This window comes from Lithobates pipiens, unplaced genomic scaffold, assembly GCF_037356315.1.
Source record: "Lithobates pipiens isolate NorthernLeopardFrog02 unplaced genomic scaffold, aLitPip1_a1.2 Scaffold_16, whole genome shotgun sequence".
NCBI classification, from domain to species: domain Eukaryota; kingdom Metazoa; phylum Chordata; class Amphibia; order Anura; family Ranidae; genus Lithobates; species Lithobates pipiens.
In genome coordinates, this window is record NW_027507748.1 from 199404872 (window position 1) to 199431737 (window position 26866).

At 42.8% G+C, this 26866-nt stretch overlaps 1 protein-coding gene across 1 annotated transcript in view; it reads left to right on the top strand.

Moving 5' to 3' along the window:
* Nucleotides 1-26866, top strand: part of USP9X (ubiquitin specific peptidase 9 X-linked) — a 437788-nt gene that overhangs the window by 200742 nt on the left and 210180 nt on the right. Inside the window, 1 exon segment of the mRNA XM_077480883.1 lies at nt 9911-9998. Coding sequence (XP_077337009.1) covers nt 9911-9998 — 88 coding nt within the window.

Below are 26866 nucleotides of genomic sequence, written 5' to 3' on the forward strand. Positions count from 1 at the left end.
TTTAAACTTTTTTAGAAAAATAAAAAACTGAAAAGTGGTACGTGCAAAATTATTCGGCCCCTTTACTTTCAGTGCAGCAAACTCACTCCAGAAGTTAAGCGAGGATCTGTGAATGATCCAATGTTGTCCTAAATGACTGATGGTGATAAATAGAATCCACCTGTGTGTAATGAAGTCTCTGTATAAATGCACCTGCTCTGTGATAGTCTCAGGGTTCTGTTGAAAGTGCAGAGAGCATCATGAAGACCAAGGAACACACCAGGCAGGTCCGTAATACTGTTGTGGAGAAGTTTAAAGCCGGATTTGGATACAAAAAGATTTCCCAAGCTTTAAACATCCCAAGGAGCACTGTGCAAGCGATCATTTTGAAATGGAAGGAGTATCAGACCACTGCAAATCTACCAAGACCTGGCCGTCCCTCTAAACTTTCAGCTCAGACAAGAAGACTGATCAGAGATGCAGCCAAGAGGCCCATGATCACTCTGGATGAACTGCAGAGAACTGCAGCTGAGGTGGGAGAGTCTGTCCATAGGACAACAATCGGTCGTACACTGCACAAATCTGGCCTTTATGGAAGAGTGGCAAGAAGAAAGCCATTTCTCAAAGATATCCATAAAAAGTCTCGTCTAAAGTTTGCCACAAGCCACCTGGGAGGCACACCAAACATGTGGAACAAGGTGCTCTGGTCAGATGAAACCAAAATCGAACTTTTTGCCCACCATGCAAAACGATACATTTGGCGTAAAAGCAACACAGCTCATCACCCTCAACACACCATCCCCACTGTCAAACATGGTGGTGGTAGCATCATGGTTTGGGTCTGCTTTTCTTCAGCAGGGACAGGGAAGATGGTTAAAATTGAGGGGAAGATGGATGCAGCCAAATACAGGACCATTCTGGATGAAAACCTGTTGGAGTCTGCAAAAGACCTGAAACTGGGAGGGAGATTTATCTTCCAACAAGACAATGATCCCAAACATACAGCAAAATCTACAAAGGAATGGTTCACAAATAAACGTATCCAGGTGTTAGAATGGCCAAGTCAAAGTCCAGACCTGAATCCAATCGAGAATCTGTGGAAAGAGCTGAAAACTGCTGTTCACAAATGCTCTCCATCCAACCTCACTGAGCTCGAGCTGTTTTGCAAGGAAGAATGGACAAGAATTTCAGTCTCTCGATGTGCAAAACTGATGGACATACCCCAAGCGACTTGCAGCTGTAAAAGCAGCAAAAGGTGGCTCTACAAAGTATTAACGCAAGGGGGCCGAATAATTTTGCACGCCCCACTTGTCATTTTTTTTTTATTAGTTTAAAAAAGTTTCAAAAATCCAATAGATTTTGTTCCACTTTACAATTGTGTCCCACTTGTTGGTGATTCTTCACAAAAAATAAAAATGTTATATCTTTATGTTTGAAGCCTGAAATGTGGCAAAAGGTTGAAAAGTTCAAGGGGGCCAAATACTTTCGCAATGCACTGCATATTTAAAAAACTTAGCAGTGGCCACTTAATAGATTGCAACTCCTGCATTTATTACAAAAGCTATTTTGACAGCCACGCTTGGAGCGCTCTTCTGTGAGGAGCGAGGCAAGTCGAGATGATGTCACCCGGCATCCATTTTTCAGGTCATGTGCATCAATGCCGCATCGGGGACCCCTGAATCGCGATGCAGAGGATCTAGAGAAAATGCCGACCGTTGCAATATTTTGGCACTGTATTTGCGCAGCGGTCTTTCAAACGCAATTTTTTGGGGAAAAAAAGACACTTTCATGAATTAAAAATTAAACAGTAATGCTAGCCCAATTTTTTTGTATAATGTGAAAGATGTGAAGCCGAGTAAATAGATACCTAACATGTCGTGTTTGAAATTGCGCACACTCATGGTATGGCAACAAACTACGTTACCTAAACAAAAAATCTCTATAGGTGACGTTTAAATAAAAAAAATAAAAAAAAGTAAAGTGGTGAACCACAAAGAGAAATTTTAAATTCTCAGTAGAGTGCTGCCAACATCCCATTATTGTATAAGGACCCTAAAGGAAGGGACACAAGTACCCCCCAGTACAGTGGAACTTTAAGGGCGAACAAGGGAAAAAAAACTATCATAAAATATCATTTATTTTGAAAAATAATTTAAAAACATGTATAAAAACATAAGTTTATACAGTGCATTTTGTGCTAAACAAGGAAAGATTTACACAGGATACATTCTCTACAGATTCGAAGGTGAATATAGATTTCCTCCATTAGCCTGACATGTTTCAGGAAAAATATCCCTTGAGAAGCATTTTAAGGAAAAAGTATAAATATATTCTGGAAAAAAAGCAAAAACCGTCTCAAAGCATCTTTCAAGGCAACATCAACATTGCAATATCCGAGCATAGCCAATATACATATCAATATTGAATTATGTAAAGGAATATAAATGTATGCAAAAGCAGTTTCGCTTAAAAAGGTAAATAAACTTTGCTGCTGTTTGTCCACTGAAAAATTATGAACCCCGCCCGGGCTCAGAGCAGCCCTCACAGGACGACCACCACAGCACAGACATAAACGCTGTGGGGTAATAAAGTATCTTGTTATACACATTTTCACATATTTATAGCAATAAATCTCAGAAAAATTATTTTAGTATAATGGGGTTTTATTCCAAATATATTATAAAGCCTCTATTAGTGTGCCTAATCAGGATATTCAATCTGGTAGTAAATCACTCTCGTATTATGATCAAATAAAAGTTGGAAATCCCTCTCAATGAAAACAAACGGAAAAGGGAGGAAAGCAAAAAAAAAATTTTCTCCCTTCCTAAAATATTATATAGGACAAAAAACAGGATTTTTAAAACGGCTTGCCTGTAAAATCCTTTTCTTTGATGTACATCAGGGGACACAGAGCCATAGTAGTTACTATGTGGACCACTGATGGGTGATGGACACTGGCATGCCCCTAAGGCAAGATGTGTACTTATTATATAACCCCTCCCACTACGGGGAGTCCTCAGTTTTGTAGCCAAGCAATGCAAGTGATGTACATCAGGGGACACAGAGGTCCCTCCCTTCTTGGTATACAAAGAAAAGGATTTTACAGGTAAGCTGTTTTAAAATTCCTGTTTTCATTTCTTATGTCGGGACACAGGGCCATAGTAGTTACTATGTGGAATGCCATAGCAATGGCAACTGAAGCGTAGGGAGACGCAATAAAAAACAGGAGGCCAGAGGATTCATACTGCAGCCTGCAGTATACTGCACCCAAAGTCAATATCCTCATGAACGCTAATATCTATTTAATAAAATCTGATTAACGTATGAACAGAAGACCAAGTCGTGGCCTTACAGAACTGAGCCATAGGGGCCTGATGATGCACCACCCAGTAAGCACTAATCGCCCTGGATGACTGTACTCTAACATGAGAAGGAAGAATTTTCTTCTTTAAGCTGAAACTTGCACAATCACTTGACACATCCATTTGGAAAAAAGTGAATTTTGACGCTGCCTGTCCACATATTGGACCTTCTGGCAGTATGTGTAAACCTGAGTGGTTGCCTTTTAAATACACTCTGATCGCTCTTACTACATCAAAGGAATGTAGTGCCTTTTCTTCTCTAGATTGGGGCTCTTGGAAGAAAGAAGCAAGAATAATATCTTGATTTAAATGAAAAAAACCTGTTGCCACTTTTGATAGGAATTCAGGATGAGGACATAAAACCACCTCATCCTTAAGCATGATCAAATATGGCTCTTTACAAGACCGAGCCACTAGTTCCAATACTCTTTTAGCAGAAGAAATGGCAACCAGAAAGATTATCTTTTTTGTCAAGGAAATTTCTCGTAAAGGTTCAAGCGGCTGATTCAGACCAAATTTGATAAGACCAAATTTAAATCCTAAGGATTTAGAGGTGCCTTGATAGGGGGATTAATCCATGTTACACCCTGAATAAGCTATGCACCAAGATTGAGAAGCAAGAGGCCATTGAAAACACTAACAAGGCCGTGATCTGGCTTTTGATAGACGTCAAGGCCAGCTTCGTTTAAGCTCCCATATGCAGGAATCGGGGATCCTGCCTGACATACTTCATGGGGTGACAACCCCTGGATCTACACCAATAAACATATGCCTTCCAGACCATTTAGTAAATGATTCTGGAAGCTGGCTTCCTGGCATCAGAGTAGACGCGATCGAGGGGGATCACCCATGATTAGATGTGGGATTCAACAGTCAAACCTTTTAATTTTTCGTCCATAAGGTAGGATGAAAAAACTGACCTTGTGCAAGAAGGTCTGGCTATAATGGCAGAGTCTGAAGGACTCCTACTGCCATCTTTAAGATCTCAGTAAATCAAGATCTTCTAGGACCCACTGGGTTTGCCAGAATCCTTTTTGTTCCTGCGTGAAAGGCGTGTAAGTAGCAGAACTGGAGGAAATGCATAGATCAGTGAAAAGAGATTTAATGTCTGTTCCGCCTGCTAGCAGATCCCTTGTTCTCGACACAAAGTTGTCGACTTTGTTGATGAATCTGAACGCTAATAGGTCCATGTCCGGAATACCCCATCTCTGACATATTGCTAGGAAGCTGTCGGGTGAAGAGATCATTCTCCCAGAAATAATCGTTGGCGACTCAATTAGTACGCCTGCCAATTCTCTATTCCTGAAATGAAAATTGTCGATGGGCAAGGAATGTTGTGTCCTGCCTAAGCTAGAACATTATTCACCCCTTTTTGGGCTGCACAACCTCTAATGCCCCCATGGTGATTGATGTAAGCCACTGCCGTGACCTTGTCACACTTAATCCTGACAGGACAGTCACGTAGTCTGACCGTCCCAGCTTCTAGGGCCAGACGTACTGCCGGAATCTTCCAAAAAATTATGGGCATGGTCCTCTAACATGGAGCATCTCCCCTGGACAGAATCTTCAAGGGCTGCTCCCCAGCCTAGAATGCTGGCATCTGTTGTTGACACCTTCCAAGATGAACATTTTTCCTTTTGCAGGATAACCACCAATTTTGGGCTCTGACTTATGTCACGCGCCAAGGGTATTGGAAACAAACAAGGCCTGAATCTTTTTATTCCAGACCGACGGGATGTTGTTTTTTTAGCAGTTTTTGAGTAAAAACTGCATGCAAGGGACAGCCTTGAAGGAGGCCACCATTTCCCCTACAAATCTTCTGCACAGCCGAATGGAAGGAAATTTTCCTTTGTTTGGATAAGTTGAATTAGTCCTAAAATGGAACTGATTCTTGTCGGGGTTAAGAATACCTTCTTCTGTATGGTATCTATGACCAGCCCCCAAGTACTGTAATCTCCTTGATGGTTTTAAGGCGAATCTTCCTAGGTTGAGCATCCTACCCAGAGATTTCAGGTAGTTACGGCTGTGATCAGACTCTGGTTTTACACCCGAGACTGACTGATCTATTAAAAGCAGATCTTCTAAATAGACTAGAACCATTATGCCTTGAGCCCTTAATCTGGCTATAGGAGGTGCCAGAATCTTTCAGAACACTCGTGGTGCTGTTGCTAAACTGAATGGCAGGGCCACAACTGTAAAGATAATTTTGTATTTCAAAATGCAGAAATTTCTGGTGAGCGGGAAAATTTGGCACATGGAGATATGCATTTTTGTTGTTGATTTAAAGCCAAAAAAACTCCATTCCTTGCAGGATGGACACAACCGATCCGATTATGAAAGGATCGGATGTTTAAGTGCCGTTTCAGATCTTCGAGATCTATTATGGGTCTTAACTCTGTTTAGTTCTGGAACCTTAAAAGGTTTGAGCCAAACTCCCTGTTCCACTAATGGAACTTCTGATATCACCGACTGGGATAACATGATCAGCCAGAAAGGGAGACTTCTTTTTCTCCAGATCCTTGGGAACATTTTCCCTTAGAAAAAACGAGGAGATGGAAACTCTCAGAAATCTAGCCTGTAAGCTAGAGAAAAAAATTGCAGAAATCCATCTGTCTTGACATTTTTCCTGCCAGAGCTTGAAAATCGCAGGACCCTTTCATCTCACCCGAACGAGTGGGGGTGCCCCTTCACGAAAAGGCTTTAGCATTCTGCTTTGTGGGCTTTCTGCCCCAAGATCTCTTCTGACCCTGGTGATGCCCTTGGGGACTTTCCCTTGAAACCTGATTGTTGAGGTTCGTTGAGTCTGCCTAGAGGCAGATCCCCTGGCATAGTAGAGGCAGCACGATAAAAGGAGAAATGTTTGAACCTCTTCTTTACTGGTAAAAGAGAACTTTTCCCATTAGAGGTCCTTTTGGATGTACTTATCCAGATTGTCTCTAAATAGCCAGTTTTTTTTCCCCTTCATGGGGTACGGCTAAGAGCTTTTTACACGGTGCTTCGGCTGATCAATTTTTCAGCCACAGAACTCTGCAAGAATGCACTAGTCCAAGCATAAGGCTTAAATAATAGTCTTTCATAGCATCTACTGTGAGACATAGTGCGTCAGATACACCAGCCCATTGCCGGGCCTGCTGATCATGCAGAATTTCAGGTATCTCCACAAACTGTTCCTTAATGGACTGAGATACACCAATTGCAGCAAGAACCAGCTGTGCTACTGAACTTGCAAAAGACATATCGTCTTTAAAAAGAAGTTCTAACTTTTTATCTGTTGGATCCTTTAACATCAGTGCATTATCCACCGGACATGTGAGACTGCTCACTGAGGTGATTGGAACATCAATTGCTGGAGAATTTCTTGGGAGGAGAATATGGTTTATGGTTTATCCGGATGCTCCCATTCAGAATACATAAGCGTTTTTAGCCATGCTTGAATAGAAAAAAAAACATCCCCAGATGGGGGAGATTCTAATGAACCCAATTAGAGGTAGGTACCTCGAGCAGGCAGCAAAAAAGGTTGAGTAAGGGAGTACACAAGCAACCTGTCTTGTGATGCTACTCCTTCCATATTAGGATCCTCAAAAGAGGATAAATAAGTATCTTCCAAATATTTGGAAAGATCTACCCAATCCCCAGCCTCCTGTACCTCAACAAGAGGGTCCAGAGGACTAGATGGAATCTGCTATGTTTAGTCCCACTATGGAGAGACATCATAGCATTAATCTTCTTTCCAATTTACAAATGGTATAAGAAAAAAACCTTATGATGTATACAGGGACTGAAGTGTTTTATGCAACAAGTTTCCCCTGACGGCTCAATCTGACTAGCCTTATCCCTCTCAGGAATCCATTCTTTTGGAAATGGATTCAGTTTATAGTGAAAAAACCATTGACCCCTTTAGAGAAGTTCCTGGTCCCATTACCATTCATAGCCTGAAGCATAAAGTAGAGGCACTATGAAAAAGAATGTACATTGCTAGGCTATAGTTTGACGTGTGACATGTTGGGTATCAATTTACTCGGCGTAACATTATCTTTCACAGTATAGAAAAAAATGGGCTAATTTTACTGTTGTCTTATTTTTATATTCAAAAAAGTTATTTTTCCAAAAGTGTGCTTGTAAGACGCTGCACAAATACGGTGTGAAAAAAAGTATTGCAATGACCGCCATTTTATTCTCTAGGGTGTTAGAAAAAAAAATATATGTTTGGGGGTTCTAAGTAATTTTCTAGCAAAAAAAAAGTTTTAAACATGTAAACGCCAAATCTGAAAAAGGTCTTGTCCTTAAGTGGTTAATGAGTTTGTTTCACAGACAAATTCGGTGTCCATGGAGCAGTTACATCGGAGCCTCAGATACTGCCCATGTGGAATGGACAGAAACGAGGACTCAGGGTGTGACTTAGACGCATGTAAAATTGTATTTCCAGCGGTCTCCTTGCGATAGTTCACTATCCAGTGGTCTCTATCTGCTGATTTCATGATATTTAATTCAAGGAATGTAATGGAAGTATTACTGAACGTCATTATATAATAGAGATTGAATACATTTTTGATCATAGTGTGTATGAAAGCTTGTAGGTTCTCTGCTGTGCTGTCCCATACCATCAGTATATCTATATACCTGAACCATGCCACCACATGGTTGTTATAAGATAGACTGTCATCAGAAGAGATTGATCCCAGGTACAGGTTGGCAAACGGGGCACAAGTCCCCATTGCAACCCCCTGCACCTGGAGGTAGTGGAATCCATCAAAAGAAAATATGTTGTGCCTTAGGATGAAATCCAATGCATCTATCAAAGAATTTTGTTTTCGATCATTTCTATGGGAATGTGATATAACATGTTTTATTGCTGAGAGACCAAGGTTATGTTATGGGGGATGGAGCTATATAATGCTTGCACGTCAATAGCAACCAAAAATGAGTAAGGTGGGATGTGTAGTTCTTCTAAAATTTGTAATAAGTGGATAATGTCTTTAATGTATGAGGATAAATTAGTATCAAAGGGTTTAAGGTGACTGTCGACAAATTTGCTTAAATTTTAAAAAAATTCAATTTTTTGCAATATTTTGTCACACTATTCGCGCAGCAGTCTTTCAGGTGCAATTTTTGGGGAAAAGACACTTTCATGAATTAAAAACGTAGACCCCTTTCACACCACACCGCACCTTGCATCGGCGGTAAAACGCCGCTATTTTTAGCGGCGTTTTACCGCTGGATTTGCGGCGCATTTCGGCCGCTAGCGTGGCGCTTTTACCCCCCGCTAGCGGCCGCGAAAGGGTTAAAACCGCCGGCAATATCGGCGTTTTGCCGGCGGCATTACAGCGCTGCCCCATTGATTTCAATGGGCAGCAGCGGTGGAGGAGCGGTAAACACACCGCTCCTTCACCGCTCCAAAGAAGCTGCTGGCAGGACTTTTTTCTGACGTCCTGCCAGCGCACCGCTGTAGTGTGAAAGCCCTCGGGGCTTTCACACTACAAACAATGTTGCAGCTTCTTTAGGGCGTTTTGTAGGCGCTATTTCTAACGCTATAGCGCCTGCAAAACGCCCTGGTGTGAAAGGGGTCTAAGCAGTAAAGTTAGCCCAATTTTTTGAGGAAGATGTTATGCAAATAAGTAAATAACGAACATTTCATGCTTTGACATTGCATACACTCGTGGAATGGCAACAAACTACAGTACCTAAAAAATCTCCATAGGTGAAGTTTAAAAAAAATAAAAAAAAATAAACGGTTACCAGGCTAGAGGTACAGAGGAGGTCTAGTGCTGGAATTATTTCTCTCGCTCTGACGATTGTGGCATTACCTCACATGTGCGATCTGAACACAGTTCACGCATGCGGGCACGACTTGCGTGTGTGTTTGTTGCTGCGCAAGTTTGCGGGGACGGGGCGCTTTCAAATATTTATATTGTTACCTTGTCTCTTTATAAAAACATATTTTGATCACTTTTATTACTGTCACAAGGAATGTAAACATCCCATTTGACAGTAATAGTTGGTGACAGGTCATCTTTATGGGCTTTGCACTTCAAAGTATTCAGGTTGCCAAAAACAGCATTTCTGAATACTGTCTTTTTTTATTTTTTATTAAATCCCTGCCATTAGCAGCCGAGTAAACCGGATGTGACATTGCTTTTGTGTTTACACACAAGTCTGGAAGGAAGCCGTTTTCAGCTTCCTTTCAGTCTCACTCTAGCCGGGGGGCGGGATCGTTCCCTCTCGCTCCTCCGGGATCCGGCTTTTAGCTGCATTGGCTGTTATCCCTGAAGAGCTGACCGCCCAAGAGAAAAAAAAATGATACCGGGATGATACCTGCAGCTGCTAGCATCACCCCGTTATAACCCCTTAAAGTCAAGGCCGCATGTGTTTACGGTCAGCACTAAGGGGTTAAAAAAAAATACTGCGAGGTGCCTGCGTGTACCTTTTATGACCAATAGAAACTGCACATGAGGAAATTGTTCCAGAAGCTAGCTTACTTTTGGGAGGTTATGCAAATTCCGTTAGCTTATCCTGTTTACATTATTTGATCAAAGCTAATTTTCATAACATTATGTCATTGTACTTTGCAGAACATGGAGAGTATGATCCCCAGACTGTGAGGCCAGGAAGTCGATATAGTCATGTGCAGGAAGTCCAGGAGCGACTAAATTTTCTGAGGTAAATTTCATAATCCTATGCATGAGCTGATATTCAAGCCAAAATGAAAAAAAAATTACCAATCCTTGGTTGTGGTGGATGAATTAATTGTCTTTTAGTCTTTTCCCCTCGGTTTTTACCTGATGATCTGACCAGTAAAATACCTTTTGTATTAGAGAGCACACATTCTGGATGAAGGAGAACAGGAGGTACAGCAAGCAGCAGCATTGTTAATCTGGCGGTAGGGTAGTGTTAGATGGACTAGCAGATTTAGATACGCCACAAATTAACACCAAACACTGCAGTTACGGCAGCAGTTTTTTTTGTTTATTTTTTCTTTTGGGTTAAGTTTTACCTAAATGGATTATAGCTGACCATTGTAAGCACCCCCTGTCAGTGGTAAATGGTTTGTCTAAACAATCCTAACTGATATATTTTGCAGGAGAGCTCGTTACTGGTCAGATCACCAGATGAAAATAAAATTGAGCCTAAAGAAAAGTACGGTAATTCAACCATTTGATTTAAGAATTGAACTGCAATATAATAAGTGTTTGCTTTTATAGAGGGGAATTTATAACAAATTGGAGTAGCTAGAATCTGAAGCAGCTGTGCATGAAAACTAATTAGCTTCAAGCTTTCATTTTTACAACTGCTGATTGGCTGCCATGCTCAGCTGTTCCCGATTTTTATCAACGTCCGTTTTGATAAATTCCTCTTGGTCGTTTTTCTTTTCATACATCAGGGGACACAGTAGTAGTTACTATGTGGGTTATAGGCCACTTTCAGGTGATGGACACTGGCACGCCCTAAGACGAGAAGTGCACTCCCTATATAACCCTTTCCACTACTGGGAGTACATCAGTTTTTTTTGTGCCAGTTTCTAAGGTGTTGGTCACGAGTAAAGATGTGCTGAGCGCCACTGGAGCAATCTTTAAAAAAATAAATAAAATAAAAAGCTTTTTATTTACCATGTGTACATACAAAGAGTAAACCATTGTATACAATTACATTCTCAATTATAACCATCATAGTACAGACATTATTTAAGATTTTCCAAGTTGAATTGCTAATAATCAAGGATATATTAGTACAAATAGCTTCTTTTTTTTTTTCCTTCTGCAAATTACCTATTGCCTGCACTAATTGTGATACAAATTTTTATCAGCTTATGGCATGGTAAAATAAAAACAAAAAGATAAAGATTAGAAAACAAAACCATAGAGATGGCCACCTCCTTAACCAGATGTGCTGTTCACTGTCGTCTCCCCAACCCCTGAAATATTCCCTCCCAATATCCTTCATTATATATCATTAAACTGTGGTATATAGAAGTTCCAAGTTAGCTATCACACGGTGTGGTTTCCTTTGAATTTATCCATCTTCCCCATATTTATAGGATTTTTTCTTGCTTCATAAGACATTCTGTACAATGTAATATTCACATTAACCAGTCCTTTCCAAGCGGATAGGGTAAGATGCTCTTTCTTTATCAAATTAAGAACAATCAGCTTTCTGACATAGTAATACAATAATCTCAAGAACTGTCTCGTATTATTGTTCTTTACCTTATCTTCTATTACACCCAGGAGGCCCAAAAGTGGGCTACATATGTGCGGGAGGTCAAATGTTTCTACGATAAATTGGGACACCTGTGACCATAAAGGTCGTACCTTATTACACTCCCACACCATGTGCATAAAAGTGCCACTTGTGACTGATAGGGTCATCCCTTCTGCCCATCCTATATAGTCTGTGTGGGGTATAATACATTTGGTGAAGGTATCTTAATTGAATACGTTTGTCCCTAGCAGAGATGGCCGTGGGTACTTAGGAGGTTAAAACTTCCTCCCAATGAGCCTCCGTCAACTCTGGAACCATTTCGGTCCACCTGACCCTCATTTTTTTTTCTCTTGGCTGTTTTTTTTCCCATAAGTACCACATAGTAATTAAATATTTGTTTTGTGTGGTCTCCCTCTGCGAGCATTTTCTAATTTTGTGTTCACTAAAAGCGCTGGTCCAGTTCCAAATTGAGCATGAGCTGCATGTTTCAGTCTGGTATAATGATATGTGCATGTATCGGGGATCTTCAACTCCCTCTTCAGCTGTGCAAATTTAAGATCACCATTATCAAATAGTTGATACATATAGGTAAGGTCAAATTTGGCCCAACTATATCCATCCTCCAGTTGAAAAAAATCTTTTAAACAAGGGCCAAACCACAAATGGGAGTTTGGCCATAGATGGGAGGGTGCATCTTGTATGTTTTACACAGGTCTCAAGTACCTGTTTAGCTGATTAAGTACAGTCATACCACTCTCTGTTGGTACTTTTCCTCTAAAGAAATAATTTAAAAGTGTCTCAAAGGAAGTGGCTGCAGCTGCTTCCATTGCAGTAGCAGTGTTGTTCACCTGCGGGAACATAAGCCAGTGGGCCTGAACTAGCTGTGATGCCAAGTGATACATGCGAAGATCGGAAATTGCTAGGCCTCCCCTCCCCACCGGTAGTTGCAAAATGGTCAGCGACACTCGAGCTGCCATGTCACCCCACAAAAAGGAGGTTACCCAGGAGTATATACAGTGCCTTGCGAAATTATTCGGCCCCCTTGAACTTTTCAACCTTTTGCCACATTTCAGGCTTCAAACATAAAGATATGACATTTTTATTTTTTGTGAAGAATCACCAAAAAGTGGGACACAATTGTGAAGTGGAACGAAATCTATTGGATTTTTTGAACTTTTTTTAACTAATAAAAAAATGAAAAGTGGGGCATGCAAAATTATTCGGCCCCCTTGTTTTAATACTTTGTAGAGCCACCTTTTGCTGCGATTACAGCTGCAAGTCGCTTGGGGTATGTCTCTATCAGTTTTGCACATCGAGAGACTGAAATTCTTGCCAATTCTTCCTGCAAAACAGCTCAAGCTCAGTGAGGTTGGATGGAGAGTGTTTGTGAACAGCAGTTTTCAGCTCTTTCCACAGATTCTCGATTGGATTCAGGTCTGGACTTTGACTTGGCCATTCTAACACCTGGATACGTTTATTTGTGAACCATTCCTTTGTAGATTTTGCTGTATGTTTGGGATTATTGTCGGAAGATAAATCTACGTCCCAGTTTCAGGTCTTTTGCAGGCTCCAACAGGTTTTCATCCAGAATGGTCCTGTATTTGGCTGCATCCATCTTCCCCTCAATTTTAACCATCTTCCATGTCCCTGCTGAAGAAAAGCAGGCCCAAACCATGATGCTGCCACCACCATGTTTGACAGTGGGGATGGTGTGTTGAGGGTGATGAGCTGTGTTGCTTTTACGCCAAACATATCGTTTTGCATTGTGGGCAAAAAGTTTGATTTTGGTTTCATCTGACCAGAGCACCTTGTTCCACATGTTTGGTGTGTCTCCCAGGTGGCTTGTGGCAAACTTTAGACGAGACTTTTTATGGATATCTTTGATAAATGGCTTTCCTCTTGCCACTCTTCCATAAAGGCTAGATTTGTGCAGTGTACGACTGATTGTTGTCCTATGGACAGACTCTCCCACCTCAGCTGTAGTTCTCTGCAGTTCATCCAGAGTGATCATGGGCCTCTTGGCTGCATCTCTGATCAGTCTTCTCCTTTTCTGAGCTGAAAGTTTATAGGGACGGCCAGGTCTTGGTAGATTTGCAGTGGTCTGATACTCCTTCCATTTCAAAATGATCGCTTGCACAGTGCTCCTTGGGATGTTTAAAGCTTGGGAAATCTTTTTGTATCCAAATCCGGCTTTAAACTTCTCCACAACAGTATTACGGACCTGCCTGGTGTGTTCCTTGGTCTTCATGATGCTTTCTGCGCTTTCAACAGAACCCTGAGACTATCACAGAGCAGGTGCATTTATACAGAGACTTCATTACACACAGGGGGATTCTATTTATCACCATCAGTCATTTAGGACAACATTGGATCATTCAGAGATCCTTGCTGGACTTCTGGAGTGAGTTTGCTGCACTGAAAGTAAAGGGGCCGAATAATTTTGCACGCACCACTTTTCAGTTTTTTATTTGCTAAAAAAGTTTAAATTATCCAATAGTTTTCATTCCACTTCACAATTGTGTCCCACTTGTTGGTGATTCTTCACAAAAAAATTTAAATTTTATATCTCTGTTTGAAGCCTGAAATGTGGCAAAAGGTTGAAAAGTTCAAAGAGGCCAAATACTTTCGCAAGGCACTGTATCTGAACGTCTTTTTAGGAATGTACAATGGGGCATTTGGGAGTATGTATAAAAACTTTGGGAGAAAAAACATTTTAAACAGATTCTCTGCCCAACAATGGGAGCGGGAGATCTTTCCATGACTGTATAATATCCCTGAAAGCTCTAATTACCGGCCAAAGATTCACCTCAGTGAATAATTCGACAGGTAACTGGATATATATTCCTAAGTACTTAAATTGGGTTGTAACTGAGAGGGAGGTACTAAATTTGGCTGCGGATCTAGAGGAAACAGCATTGATTAGGACCAATTAATTAAAGTCTCAGAATTCCTGGATTAATTTGAATGCATTGGACAATGTTAGGTCTGGGTCCCCCAAGTATAACAGCATATTGTCCGCATACAATGATACGCATTCCTCCAGATCTCCAACCAAGAATCCCTTGGTGCCATCCTGATACCTAAGTTTAGCTGCCAGAGGCTCTATGGCCTGGAGCAATCCTTGCTGGGGCTAGCCATGCTGACCTTTTTTTGGGCCAAATTGAATGGTATCCTGTCCTTGTATCCGAAGAAACAATGTTTTGCCTGCGAATGCTTTTTTTAGAGAGCTGGACCCTGGGATCCAGTACTTTATGGTAGTGAGGCCATAAAGTTTTTACTGGCAGGATGCTGTTGCAGGTCCAGGATTGTGGGTTTCCTCTGGGTTCCCCAGCTCCTAAAGGTTTAACAAAACCAACCGTGAAGATTGGTTTCTGTTTACCGCAGAAAACCCTGCGGCGGGAATGTTAAGTGGAGTTTTCTAAGAAATCTTTTGAATTTTCTAATGTTTCCTTTAAAAATAACGATGGTATGCCTATGTGTCACCATTGGGGGCTGTATTGAGCACTCACCGCCTCATGCTGGAAACAGCTGTGTCAGGAGCCGAACACTTCCTCTGACTGAAGCAGCAGAGCCTACGGAAAGCCTAAGGGTGGATTTGTCTCCCCGCCTGTCCTTCTCCCCCCCCCCCCCATGCTGGGATTCCCCCTCTCATTAGCAGCAATATTTTGCTGGACTATAGCCCTAGCAGTGTATGCGTTCCTTTTGTGCATCAGGCTATGAGTGGAAGAGGGACAGGAACTCAAAGGGTTCTAAGGGATCAATTGTTTTACAAAAATCCATGTCCAAGAAAATGTCATCCTCGAGAGCGATGCGGTGGTCAGAGGGAGCCATCAAGGGAGTCTGGGATTGCAGCAGTGCTGGACACTTCAGCCCCTATATATATATATATATATATATATATATATATCACCCAGGTGGTTTTTTCTTCCACCATTTGAAGTTTGTGGCTATGATCACGTTCCATACTGGATCCAAGTGTAGCAGATCCCCATCCAGTGCTCAGGACCCTTATCCTGAGGTGCAAGGGACAGGAGATCAGGAAGTTCTTCCCAAAGATCAGGAAGACGCTGATATTTCCTCTTCTGAGGATCCTAATATAGAGGGTGTAGTCTCTCAAGAGGGATGGTAGGTACACCCCCTAAGTTGGTTCGCTCAACTTTTTTGCTGTCTGTAGCAGTCTATTAATCAACTCACCTCTGGTTTGGGATCACTAAAGCCTCACCCATCTGAGGATGCCTTTCCTATCCATTCATGGCTAAAAAAGCTGATGTATTCTGAATGGCAACAAATGGATAAGCAGTTTTTTCCTCCAAAAAAGTTTTCTACACTTTATGCTGTGGCGGAGAATTTCTATATGAAATGGGGGGTTCCAGCAATCGATGCTGTGATCTCCTCTGTAAATAAAAATCTCACTTGTCCGGTAGACTGTGCACAAATGTTAAAGGATCCAACAGATAAAAAGTTGGAATTTCTTTTTTAGAACAATATTTCTCTGGCAAGTTCAGTGGCGCAGCCGGCTCTTGCAGGAATTGGGGTGTCTCAGTCCATAAAGGACCAATTTGTAGAGCTACTTAAGATTATTCCTGATCAGCAGGCCCAGCAATGGGCTGGCGTATCAGAAGCACTATGTTGTATGTGTTTATGGTGGATGCTATGAAGGATTCTGTTATTTCAAGCCTCACAGCTTATGCTAGGACTGGCACATACACGCAGAGTCCTATGGTTGAAAAGTTGGTCAGCCGAAGCGCTGTGTAAGAAGCTCTTGGCGAGTTTCCCATTTCATGGTGAACAGTTATTTGGAGACGATTTAGATAAATATATCCAATTGATTTCTAATGGCAAAAGTTATTTTACCAGTAAAAAAGTTGTTTAAGCACTTCTCCTTTTAAACGTGCATCTTCTCCAGTGCCAAGAGCATCTGCCTCAAGGCCTCCACCGCCGAGCTCAAGAGGAAGACCTCAGGGGCAGTCTCAGGGTCAAAAGAGGACTTGGGGCAGGAAGCCCACAAAACAAAATTCTAAAGCCTCATTATGAAGTGGCGCCCTCACTCGGGTGGGGGGAAGGTTCTGCAATTTTCAAAGATCTGGCAGGAACAATGTCAAGACAGATGGGTGGCTTCCTCAATTTCTCTAGGTTACAAACTAGAGTTCCAAGAATTCCCGTCTCCTCATGTTCGAAGATCAAATGTTCCCAGAGATCCAGGGAAAAGGATGTCTCTCTCTAGCTCTGGATCATCTCTTGTCCCAGAAGGTGATATCAAAGGTTCCCGCAGAGGAGCAGGGTTCAGGGTTTTACTCAAACCTTTTCACGGTTTCAAAACCGAACGGGGAGGTAAGACCCATTCTAGATCTCAAAGATCTGAATCGGCACTTAAATATGCGGTCCTTTCGCATGGAGTCAATCCGATCGGTTGTCTCCATTTAGCAAGGAGGGGAGTTTTTGGCATCGATCGATATCAAGGGTGGGTATCTCCACGTGCCATTATTTCCTGCTCATCATAAATTTCTACGCTTTGAGGTAGAAAATTGTAATTTTCAGTTTGTGGCTCTGCCGTTCGGTCTAGCCACAGCACCACGTGTGTTCACAAAAATCCTGGCGCCCTCCTTTAGCCAGGTTAAGGACTCAGGTTATAACTATCCTAGCCTATTTAGACGATCTGCTTTTAGTAGATCAGTCAGTCATCGGTCCAAACCCAAGTTTAATCTCAGCTGTAAGCTATCTACCGTTCCTAGGACGGATTCCCAACCTAGAAAAATCCTCCTTTAAAACCATCAAGGAGATTACAGTACTTGGGGCTGATCATAGATGCCGTTCAAGAGAAGGTATTCTTACCCCAGGCAAGAGTCTACTCCATAAAGGAATTGATTCAACTTGTCAAAACAAAAATCTTTCCATTCGGCTGTGCATGAAATTGTTAGGAAAGATGGTGGCCTCTTTCGAGGCTGTCTCTTATGTGCAGTTTCATTCAAGACTGCTACAAAACACCATTCTGTCGGCCTGGAACAAGAAGGTCCAGGCTTTGGATTTTCCAATGCACATACCCTCCGAGGTGTGTCAGAGCCTCAATTGGTGGTTGATATCCAGCAACCTCCAAAAGGGGAAATCCTTTCTACCAGTATCCTGGAAAGTGGTAACTCAGACTACGGAATTGTCCTGTCAGGATTCAAGCCGACAATGCCACGGCTATGGCCTATGTCAATCACCAAGGGGGCATGAGAAGTCGTGCAGCCCAAAAAGAGGTGAATCATTTTCTAGCTTGGGCACAAAGCAACATTCTTTGCCTGTCAGCGATTTTCATTCCAGGGATAGAAAATTGGCAGGCGGACTACTTGAGTCGCCAACAATTGTTTTCGGAAGAATGGTCCCTTCACCCTGACATTTTTCTGTCGATATGTCAAATATGGGGTGGGGGGTGGGGGGGGGGGCGGGGTTCCGGACGTTGATCTGTTTGCGTCCAGATTCAACAACAAAGTCGACCACTTTGTGTCAAGGGTGAGGGATTCCCCTAGCGTGCGGAACAGACGCCTTGGTCTTTCAATGGGATAAGTTTTCACTGATCTATGCGTTTCCTCTGGTTCTGCTGCTTCCGTGCCTTCTCCACAGGGTTAAGCAGGAACAGAAAGAGGTGATTCTGGTGGCCCCAGCATGGCCCAGAAGATCTTGGTTTGCTGAGATCATAAAGAATGGTGGTAGGGGACCCTTGGACCCTGCCGCTGTGGCAAGACCTTCTCGCGCAAGGTCTGGTATTCCATCCTACCTTACAAACACTAAATTTAAGGGTTTGGTTATTGAAAACCACATTCTAAAGGACCGTGGGTTATCTCCCTCAGTAGTATCTACTTTGGTTAATGCTAAGAAGCCGGCCTCCCAGAGTCTTTTACTATAGGGCCTGGAAGGCATATGTCTCCTGGTGTGGATCCAGGGGCTGACACCCCGGGAAGTATGTCATAGGTAGGATCCTTGAATTCCTGCAAATGGGATTGGATATTAAGCTGGCCTTGAGTACTATCAAGGGCCAGATCTCGGCCTTATCAGTATTCTTTCAATGGCCTCTTGCGTCTCACTCTCTGGTACATAGTTTTAATCAGGGAATATTGCAGATTAATCCCCCCCTCAGGGCACCCCTGAATCCTAGGGAATAGAATTTTTAGTCTTGTCGGCTTTACGCAAAGACTTTTGAGCCTATATGGGTTCTTTTGACGAGAAAAATAATAATTATGGTTGCCATATCCTCTGCCAGAAGTGTTTGGGAATTGGCGGCTGTTTTGTAAAGAGCCACATTTGATCATGCATAAGGATACGGTGGTATTGCGGCCTCATCCTGAATTCCTACCAAATGAAAGTGGCAGGTTTTCATTTAAACCAGGATATTATTCTGCCTTCTTTTTTCCCAGAGCCTCGATCTAGGGAAGAGAAGTCACTACATTCCCTTGATGTAGTCAGAGTCGTCAGTCTGTTTAAAGGTGACCGCTCAAATTCGCTAAACAGATGTTTTGTTTATACTGCCAGAAGGTCCTAAAAGAGGACAGGGAGCATCAAAATCTACTATTTCTAAATGGATTCGTCAAGTGATTGTTCAAGCTTCTGGTCTAAAGAAGAAAATTCCTCCTTTTCATGTTAAAGTGCATTCTACCAGGGCTGTTGGTGCCTCTTGGGCGGTGCATCACCTGGCCTCTATGGCTCAGATCTGCAAGGCCACAACTTGATATTCAGTCCATACATTTACCAGACCAAATTGATGTAAAAGGTCATGAAGATATTGCCTTTGGGCATAGTGTACATCAGGCTGCAGTATATGTCCTTTTTAGCCCCTTAATGCCCCACCTTTTTTGTTGTCTCCCTCCCTTCAGTTGCCATTGCTTTTGGACATCCCATATAGTAACTAATATGGCTCTGTGTCCCCTGATGTATGAAAAGAAAACAGGATTTTTACCTTATCTGTAAAATCCTTTTCTTTTAAGTACATCAGGGGACACAGAGGTCCCTCCCTTCTTTGGTATACACGTATATTGCTTGGCTACAAAACTGAGGTACTCCCAGTAGTGGGAGTGATTATATAGGGAGTGCACTGCTTGTCTTGGGGCATGTCAGTGTCCATCAGCTGAAGGTGGCCTATAACCCACATAGTAACTACTATGGCTCTGTGTCCCCTGATGTACTTCAAAGAAAAGGATTTTACAGGTAAGCTTTTTTAAAAATCCTGTTTTTTAGTTAGCACATCAAACCCAAAAAACAAATGTAGTATGGTTGAAGATTACCAATCCTCAGATGATGTGGCGGCTGTATTGTTTTTTTTTCTTTTTTTTTTTTGGTTGTGGTTTCTTTTCTGCTAGAGATCCAGCCAGTAACACACTTTCCAATCCTATGGTGTGTACATTCCTGAAAGACATAGTGAGGGGAAAAAAGTATTTGATCCCCTGCTGATTTTGTATATTTGCCCACTGACAAATGATCGGTCTATAATTTTTTTTTATAAAATGTTTTACATTTTTGTTTATTTTTAAACATGACACGTAAACACGACCCAATGGGCCACACAGAAAAAACTATTTACATTTCTTCAGCATTGACTCCCCTCCTCCTCCTTCCATACCCTCACTCAGTGACAGGATTAGACTAATAAGGCCACCCTTCCCTAATGACATTCAATACATTTCAATGTCAATTATATACGTGTGGAATACCACAGCAGGTACATTCCATTATGTGTCACTCAATCCGCCACCGTAGTTTGACTATTCATCCAACTGCCCCGCACTTTATCAAATTTCTGCGGTATGCCCCGGCTAATGTATGTAGCCTTGTAGAAAGGAGCAGCTCTGTTTACCACACCCTTCTATGCTGATACAGATGGAGGATTAGGCTTTTTCCATGATAACACTATCGTTTTCCTAGCGTAATAGATTAGGATCGTCAGTAAGTTACGCGTTACTCTTTGGTGCTAGATTGTCTACCAAACCCAACAGGCACACCTCTGTTGTGGGCTGTATAGGAATGGCTGGTACTTCAGCTATATATTCTGTGACCCCCCTTCCAAAAAGCCTGGATGCTCGAGCAATTCCAAAAGATATGCATGAAATCTGCAATGAGGGAACCGCACCACCAGCAACCAGGCGACTGGGCAGGGAACATTTTAGCCACTCTAGTGGGAGTAAGATATATACGGTGCAAGAATTTAAATTGAATGAATTGGTCTCTAGCAGAGACCAATCTAGTAAAATGAATGTCCCATATATCAACCCAATCCTCTCCGCCCATCTGGGGGAACACCTCGCCGCACACCGCCCTACACTTTGCAAGGAGATCTCCCTCACCGAACATTTGTTTATATATTGTAGACAGGGCCTTGTCCAATGTGTCCTCCCTCAGCAGAGACTCCAAATCACTCATCTTCATATTCATATATTCATATTCATAATCACTCATATTGGTTAATACCAATATCTCCAAATTGGGCCATGAATGCATGTCTGAGCTGAAGATAACAGAACAAGTGGTTGCTGGGAAGATTAAATGCAGCTTTCAGGGCATCAAACTGCAGAAGTTTCCCACCACCCACTATGTCTTTCAGCATCTTGATGCCAAATTTAGTCCAGATGACTGGATCGGGGTACTCGTAGAAGTGCATTAATTTAGGATTCTTCCATAGTGGTGTGTGAGGAGAAATCTCAGAGGTGTTAACCATCTTGGTCACTGCTACCCAAGCCCTACTAGTTGCACACATGGATATTGTGAGCCTATATGGAGCCCTGACAACCCGATATGGTAGGTGTGTCAGCGCCTCATACAAACCAACAGCCGCCTCTAGTGTATTGCCAGTGTCCTCCTCAGGTAGAGTAAACCACCTGTGTACAAATACTAGCTGACACGCTAGAGAATATCTGTGGAAGTCCGTGACCGCCAGACCCCCTTGTTTCCACGGCAATTGTAACACCCAGAGTTTAATTCAGGCTGTCTCCCCTGTCACAGGAAATTAGTTATAAATTGATCTATTCTTTTGAATATGTATCTCGGTATCCAAACAGGAGAATTCCGAAATATATCTAAAAACAGGGAAAATTTTCATTTTTACTAAATTCACCCTACCTATGAGTGTCCGAGGCAGATTCTGCCACACCTGTAGTCTGGACTTTATTACTTTGAATGTCGATCCACTTTTGACTAAAGTCTGATACAGAGTTGGATATATGTAACCCCAGATATTTGATCACCTCTACTCTCTGCAAGGAACAATTTATGGTAATCTCGCATCTGGGGGATGGCATCTTAAGTGAGAGAATCTGGGATTTTCAGACCCGAAAAATGAGGAAAGGAATTAGGAATGTCTAAAGCTGCCGACAGGGAATCCTTGGAGTCTCACAAAAAAAAAATCTTCTGCATATAGTGCCGTTTTTTTTCAGTCAAGCTCCTCAGAGGCTCGCAAGGCCACAGCCAAGGGTTCAATCATAATAGAGAAAAGACCCGAAGACAAAGGGCATCCTTGGCGAGTGCCCCTATGCACTGGAAAAGATTCTGATAGCATATTATTTAGTTTTATGGCTGCTGTGGGACAATGATATAGAATGTCGATCCACTTCCGGGAACTGGGGACCAAACCCAAACATCTCTAGTACCACATACATGTAATTCCAGTCTACGGAATCAAAGGCCTTCTCTAAATCCAGAAAGACCATTATCCCACCGCTAGAAGTTTCAGGGCCTGAGTATGAGTGAAAACCCTGCACAGATTAATATACATGGCCTTTTTGGGCGTAAAAACCTGTCTGGCCGGGTGAAATAACAACATGCTGTAGGACCAGCATAAGTCTAGTAGCTAACAGTTTGGTCAGTATTTTGAAGACCATATTTAGTAATGAGATGGGCCTATATGACGAACACTACAGTGGGTCTTTATCTGGCTTAGGCAAGAATACAATATGAGCCTCGTGAAAGGAGAGGGGCAGGCATCCCTTTTGAAAGCAATCTGTGTATAATTACAACAATCTGTGTCAGAGTTTGATTATTGACGGTACCACTCAATTTGTAGACCGTCTGGTCCAGGAGCCTTACTTCTAGGGAATTTCCTTATTGCTGAGACTACCTCCTCCTCCATCCAGAAAACTGCCAGATTCCTCTGGCAGCTTGGGTAACGTGTGTCATAGGGAGCTATAGAAGAGTACAGAGACCTATAGAAGGATACAAACTCCTGTACTATGTCCTCCCTTTCTCTTATCAGTTGTCTGGACAGGGATAATATACAGGGAACTACTGTCGGTGATGTGTCCCCTGCCGTTAGGTGAGCCAAGAGTTTGCCATTCTTGTCACCCTTTTCAAAAATCACGCGCCACACTCCTTTGCAGCTGACAAGTGGTCTCATCTTGATAATGAAGGGCTAGATTCCTTCTTGCGAACTGCAATTGAGCCAATGGAGATGGTGAATCCGCATGTACCTTAGCACATTCTTGTTCTTTATCCTGAAGTTGTTTTTCTACACTATTTTGCTCCGTTCTCTGGGCTTTTCTGGCTGATAATTTCATCCCCCCCTAGTGGTGGCCTTAAAGGCCTCCCATTCAGTATGTACTGTTGCTGATCCTTCCTTAATCTGCCAAAATGTATCCATGTGTGGTTTCAGCATCTCCTTCACAGTGGGTTCCCCCACCCATCTAGGGGACAGATGCCAAACCCTCCTTGATTTCTGTTGGCCCAGTTCCAAGGTAATCTTTAGTGGGGTGCTGTCTGATATACCCCATGAAAGGCAAGATGCTTCAGCTATCAGAGGCAACAATGCCCCATTAGAAAACGCCAGGTCTATTCTGGAAGACTAAACATGTACCGAGGACAGATATGAATAGCATCTGTCAGATGCTTCCACCCAGTGTGACAAGTCATGGTTCGGAGCCCTGCGCGGGTTGGACGTGTCTAGTGCATAATTGAGAACATTATTGAAATCTCCAGCCACCAATTGGAATGGAATGTGAGGCGCCAATTTCTCCAACACCTCGTACAGGATAGTCCCTGTAAAAGTAGGGGGAATATATACATTTACCAGGACCAACCTACGTGAGTAAACATCAATTTTTACCACTAAGTATCTTCCCCGGGATCTGTAATCACCTTTTCTACAGAGCAAGGTAAGGACTTTTGCAACAAAATACACACCCCTCGCATAAGATGAAAAAGTGGCATGTATGGCTCTGTACATCCAGGGACGTTTCATGACCAGGCTTTTATTACCTAGTAAATGAGTTTCTTGCAATAACATTATATGGGGGTGCTGGGCCTGTAAGAATTTCAACACTAGCCCCTGACATTCCAGGAGATGATTCTAATATTCAAGGACATGACTGTAATTCAGAAATTCACCACAGGATGGGGGGAGCACAAGTGAGGTCCAGAGTCACACAGAGCCATACCGCATGCTGAAGATTAACATTTACCCACCTATACACATAGTTTTGCGGTGGAGCCTGTTTCTGAGTGCCCACCAGTCTACCAACCGTGTAGTACCGAGAGTGAAACCACAAACAATCAACCACAAAAAAGGTGGGGCATATAAACCCAAACAAAGCACAGAAAAAAAACATACAAAAGTCATACATTCTTGAACAGTCCCATCATAACATACCCTGTTTAGCCATCTTGAAAAAAGGGGGGGGGGGAGGGAGAGACAGAAAATAAAAAAACACAAACCCTGCCCTAGCTAGCAGACTTAATCCCCAAAACCGAAAAATGTAAATTTCTCTTGTTAAGTTATTCCATATGTTCCTTGGGGAGGAACACACTAGGGAAAAAAAAGCAACAGGATGAGTACTAGTGCTACGCACATTCTGTGAATGGTCTTTTTCTTTTGTAAGGAGAGCTTCCGGCTCCATTCATATTGTAGCCATGAAGCACCAAGCAGCTGCATATGTGCTTTATCACCTTAAAAGGAATGTTTGTGCAGTGAAAGCAAGTTCTGTATTTATGCATCCCTTGACAAGACACACTGCTATGAAATATTTTGGGAAAGATAATTTGGTAAAGGATTATAAACCAAATATATGTGCCTGCCATTGTGTAATCAGTAATCAAATTGGGGTACGGCAGCCCCAAAAGAAGAAAGAAGTGTCTCCAGCAAAAAGGAGGGAGAAGGTAACAAAACTTCTCCGAAAGAATGTCTCAACTCAAGATAAATGATGGTTACCTTCACCCTAATGTATCCAGCCAATCTGAGACATCCGAGGGGGCCTCAAAAAATTTCAGAGCCCCGATGTTCAACACGGAGCTTACTGGGGTACAGCATAAAAAATGCAGGGTGGTGGTCTCAAACCGGAGCTGTGGTTTCTTCCGGGCTTCAGCAAGGATGAGATCCGTATCACAGTAATTCAGAAATTGCACAAGGAATGGTCTGGGCAAGGCGCCTTGCGGTCTCGGGCCTGTGGGGACCCTATGCACGCGCTCAACAATGTATGCTGAGGAGACTTGTTGTAAATTGAGGATTTCTTTAACTACATTTTTGGCAAAGCTGGCTGTGTGCTGGCCCTCCGTGCCTTCAGGAAGGCCCATCACACGCATGTTATTGCGGGCAGTCTATTTTAGATGTCCTCAGACCGCGCCATCAGGGTTTTTACCTTGCGTTGCAGGTCAGAGACATGAGAGGTGGTAGCCGCATTATCCTCTATATCTGAGATACAATTCTCGACTGCAGGGACATGGCCTATAAACTTGTCCATATCTTGTCAGATAAGGCCACACTCCATGGTTAGTGTATCTATCCTCTCCATGACCATGGTTTTACTCTCCTCAATGGCCACCAGGATGGCTGCAGTGGAGTCAGTAGCTGCGGATTGCTCCATACCTGAGGGCTGCTGCAAGTCTCCTTCATTTTGCTCCATGTCCCTTAGAAGCTGCAGGGCTGTCTGTCTGGCCATGGCATGCTCTCCTCCAGAGGGCACAGTGGCCACCGCACGTGTCACTGCTGGGGAACCCTGTGTCCTGGGTGGTGGCTCTTTCTTTACTGATCATCTCTTGGATGACATCTAGGGATGCAGGAGGTGCCCCCGATCACTATGCAGCTAACTGCCAGCTGTTATGTTACTCAGCTCATGGGATGCAGACAGGGAGCCAGGATGGATGTAGGGGAATGTGGAGGATACTAGATCCTGGGGCCCCACACCCAGCCCACACAGGCAGTCCCTAGGCACTGAACGGATCCCAGCAGGATAGGCAGGCAGCTGAGGCCTGGATTACAACCCCCCCCCCCACCCCCCCCCCCCCCCACCCCCCCCCCCCGCAGGCCAGTGGCTTAGGAAAGTCCAGTGAGTGGCAGGCTTCACTGGGCAGCGTCGGTGACGGGCGAAAAAAAGTACTCTATCCTACAAATAAAAAGAAACCGTTACAGTGTAAATATTCAGCAGCACCACTAAAGTGAGATATAATCACATGACATATCCTATACAAAAACAGTGTTGTACTAAACATAAAATTGCTCATAAGGTATTGATAGAAAATAGTCCAGTTGTAGAAAAACACACACATCCATGAAATTGCAGATGAATCCAGAAGATCCTCCACCTTGTGCATATATCGCCACCTCAAGCAATATAGACTCTTACCAGAGAGCCTGGACCCTTTATTACAGAGGGTCATACAGGCTTGATGTAGTAATCTTTGCAGGGGTCATCAGCTGGAGATGTGTCCTCAGAACAAATTAAGAACTTTCACTGGATAATCAGACCAGGCTCCATTCACCCCAAGGCCAGTTTTAAGCGTAAATGGAGACGACAGATAGTGTAAAATCCCAAAAGACTAATTTATTAAGGCGTTGCACTTACATTTGTTCAGATTAAAAACAGTTGTATACAACATAGGGGGCCGCCATATACATCTAGATAGTGTAAACAGGAACACGATGGCAAAAAACAGCTCCTTTATTAGACCGGTTTCATTGCTAAGAGGACTTCTGGGGCATGAGCATCATTTCCTGCTATCGCAATATATAGGAAACAGGCAATTCAAGCCTCACTTTGATCCCTGCAGCCACAGGAGAGTGATGTCTTCTCCAAACCTCACTTTCATGCCAACAGGAACTAATATATAGAAAACAGGCAATTCAAGCCTTGCTGTTTACACCAGAGTAAGGTTTGAATGTGATGCATCCCTCTTCTCCTGCTGCTGCAGGAATGAAAGTGAGGCTTGAATTGCCTGTTCCATATATATTACAATAGCAAGAAATGATGCTCATGCCCCGGAAGAAGTCCTCTTGGCAACGAGACCAGCCGCGTAAAGGAGCAGTTTCCTGCTATAACATTCCTGTTTTTACAGTATCTGGATGTTTTTATGGTGGCCACCTATGTTGTATACAATGCTGT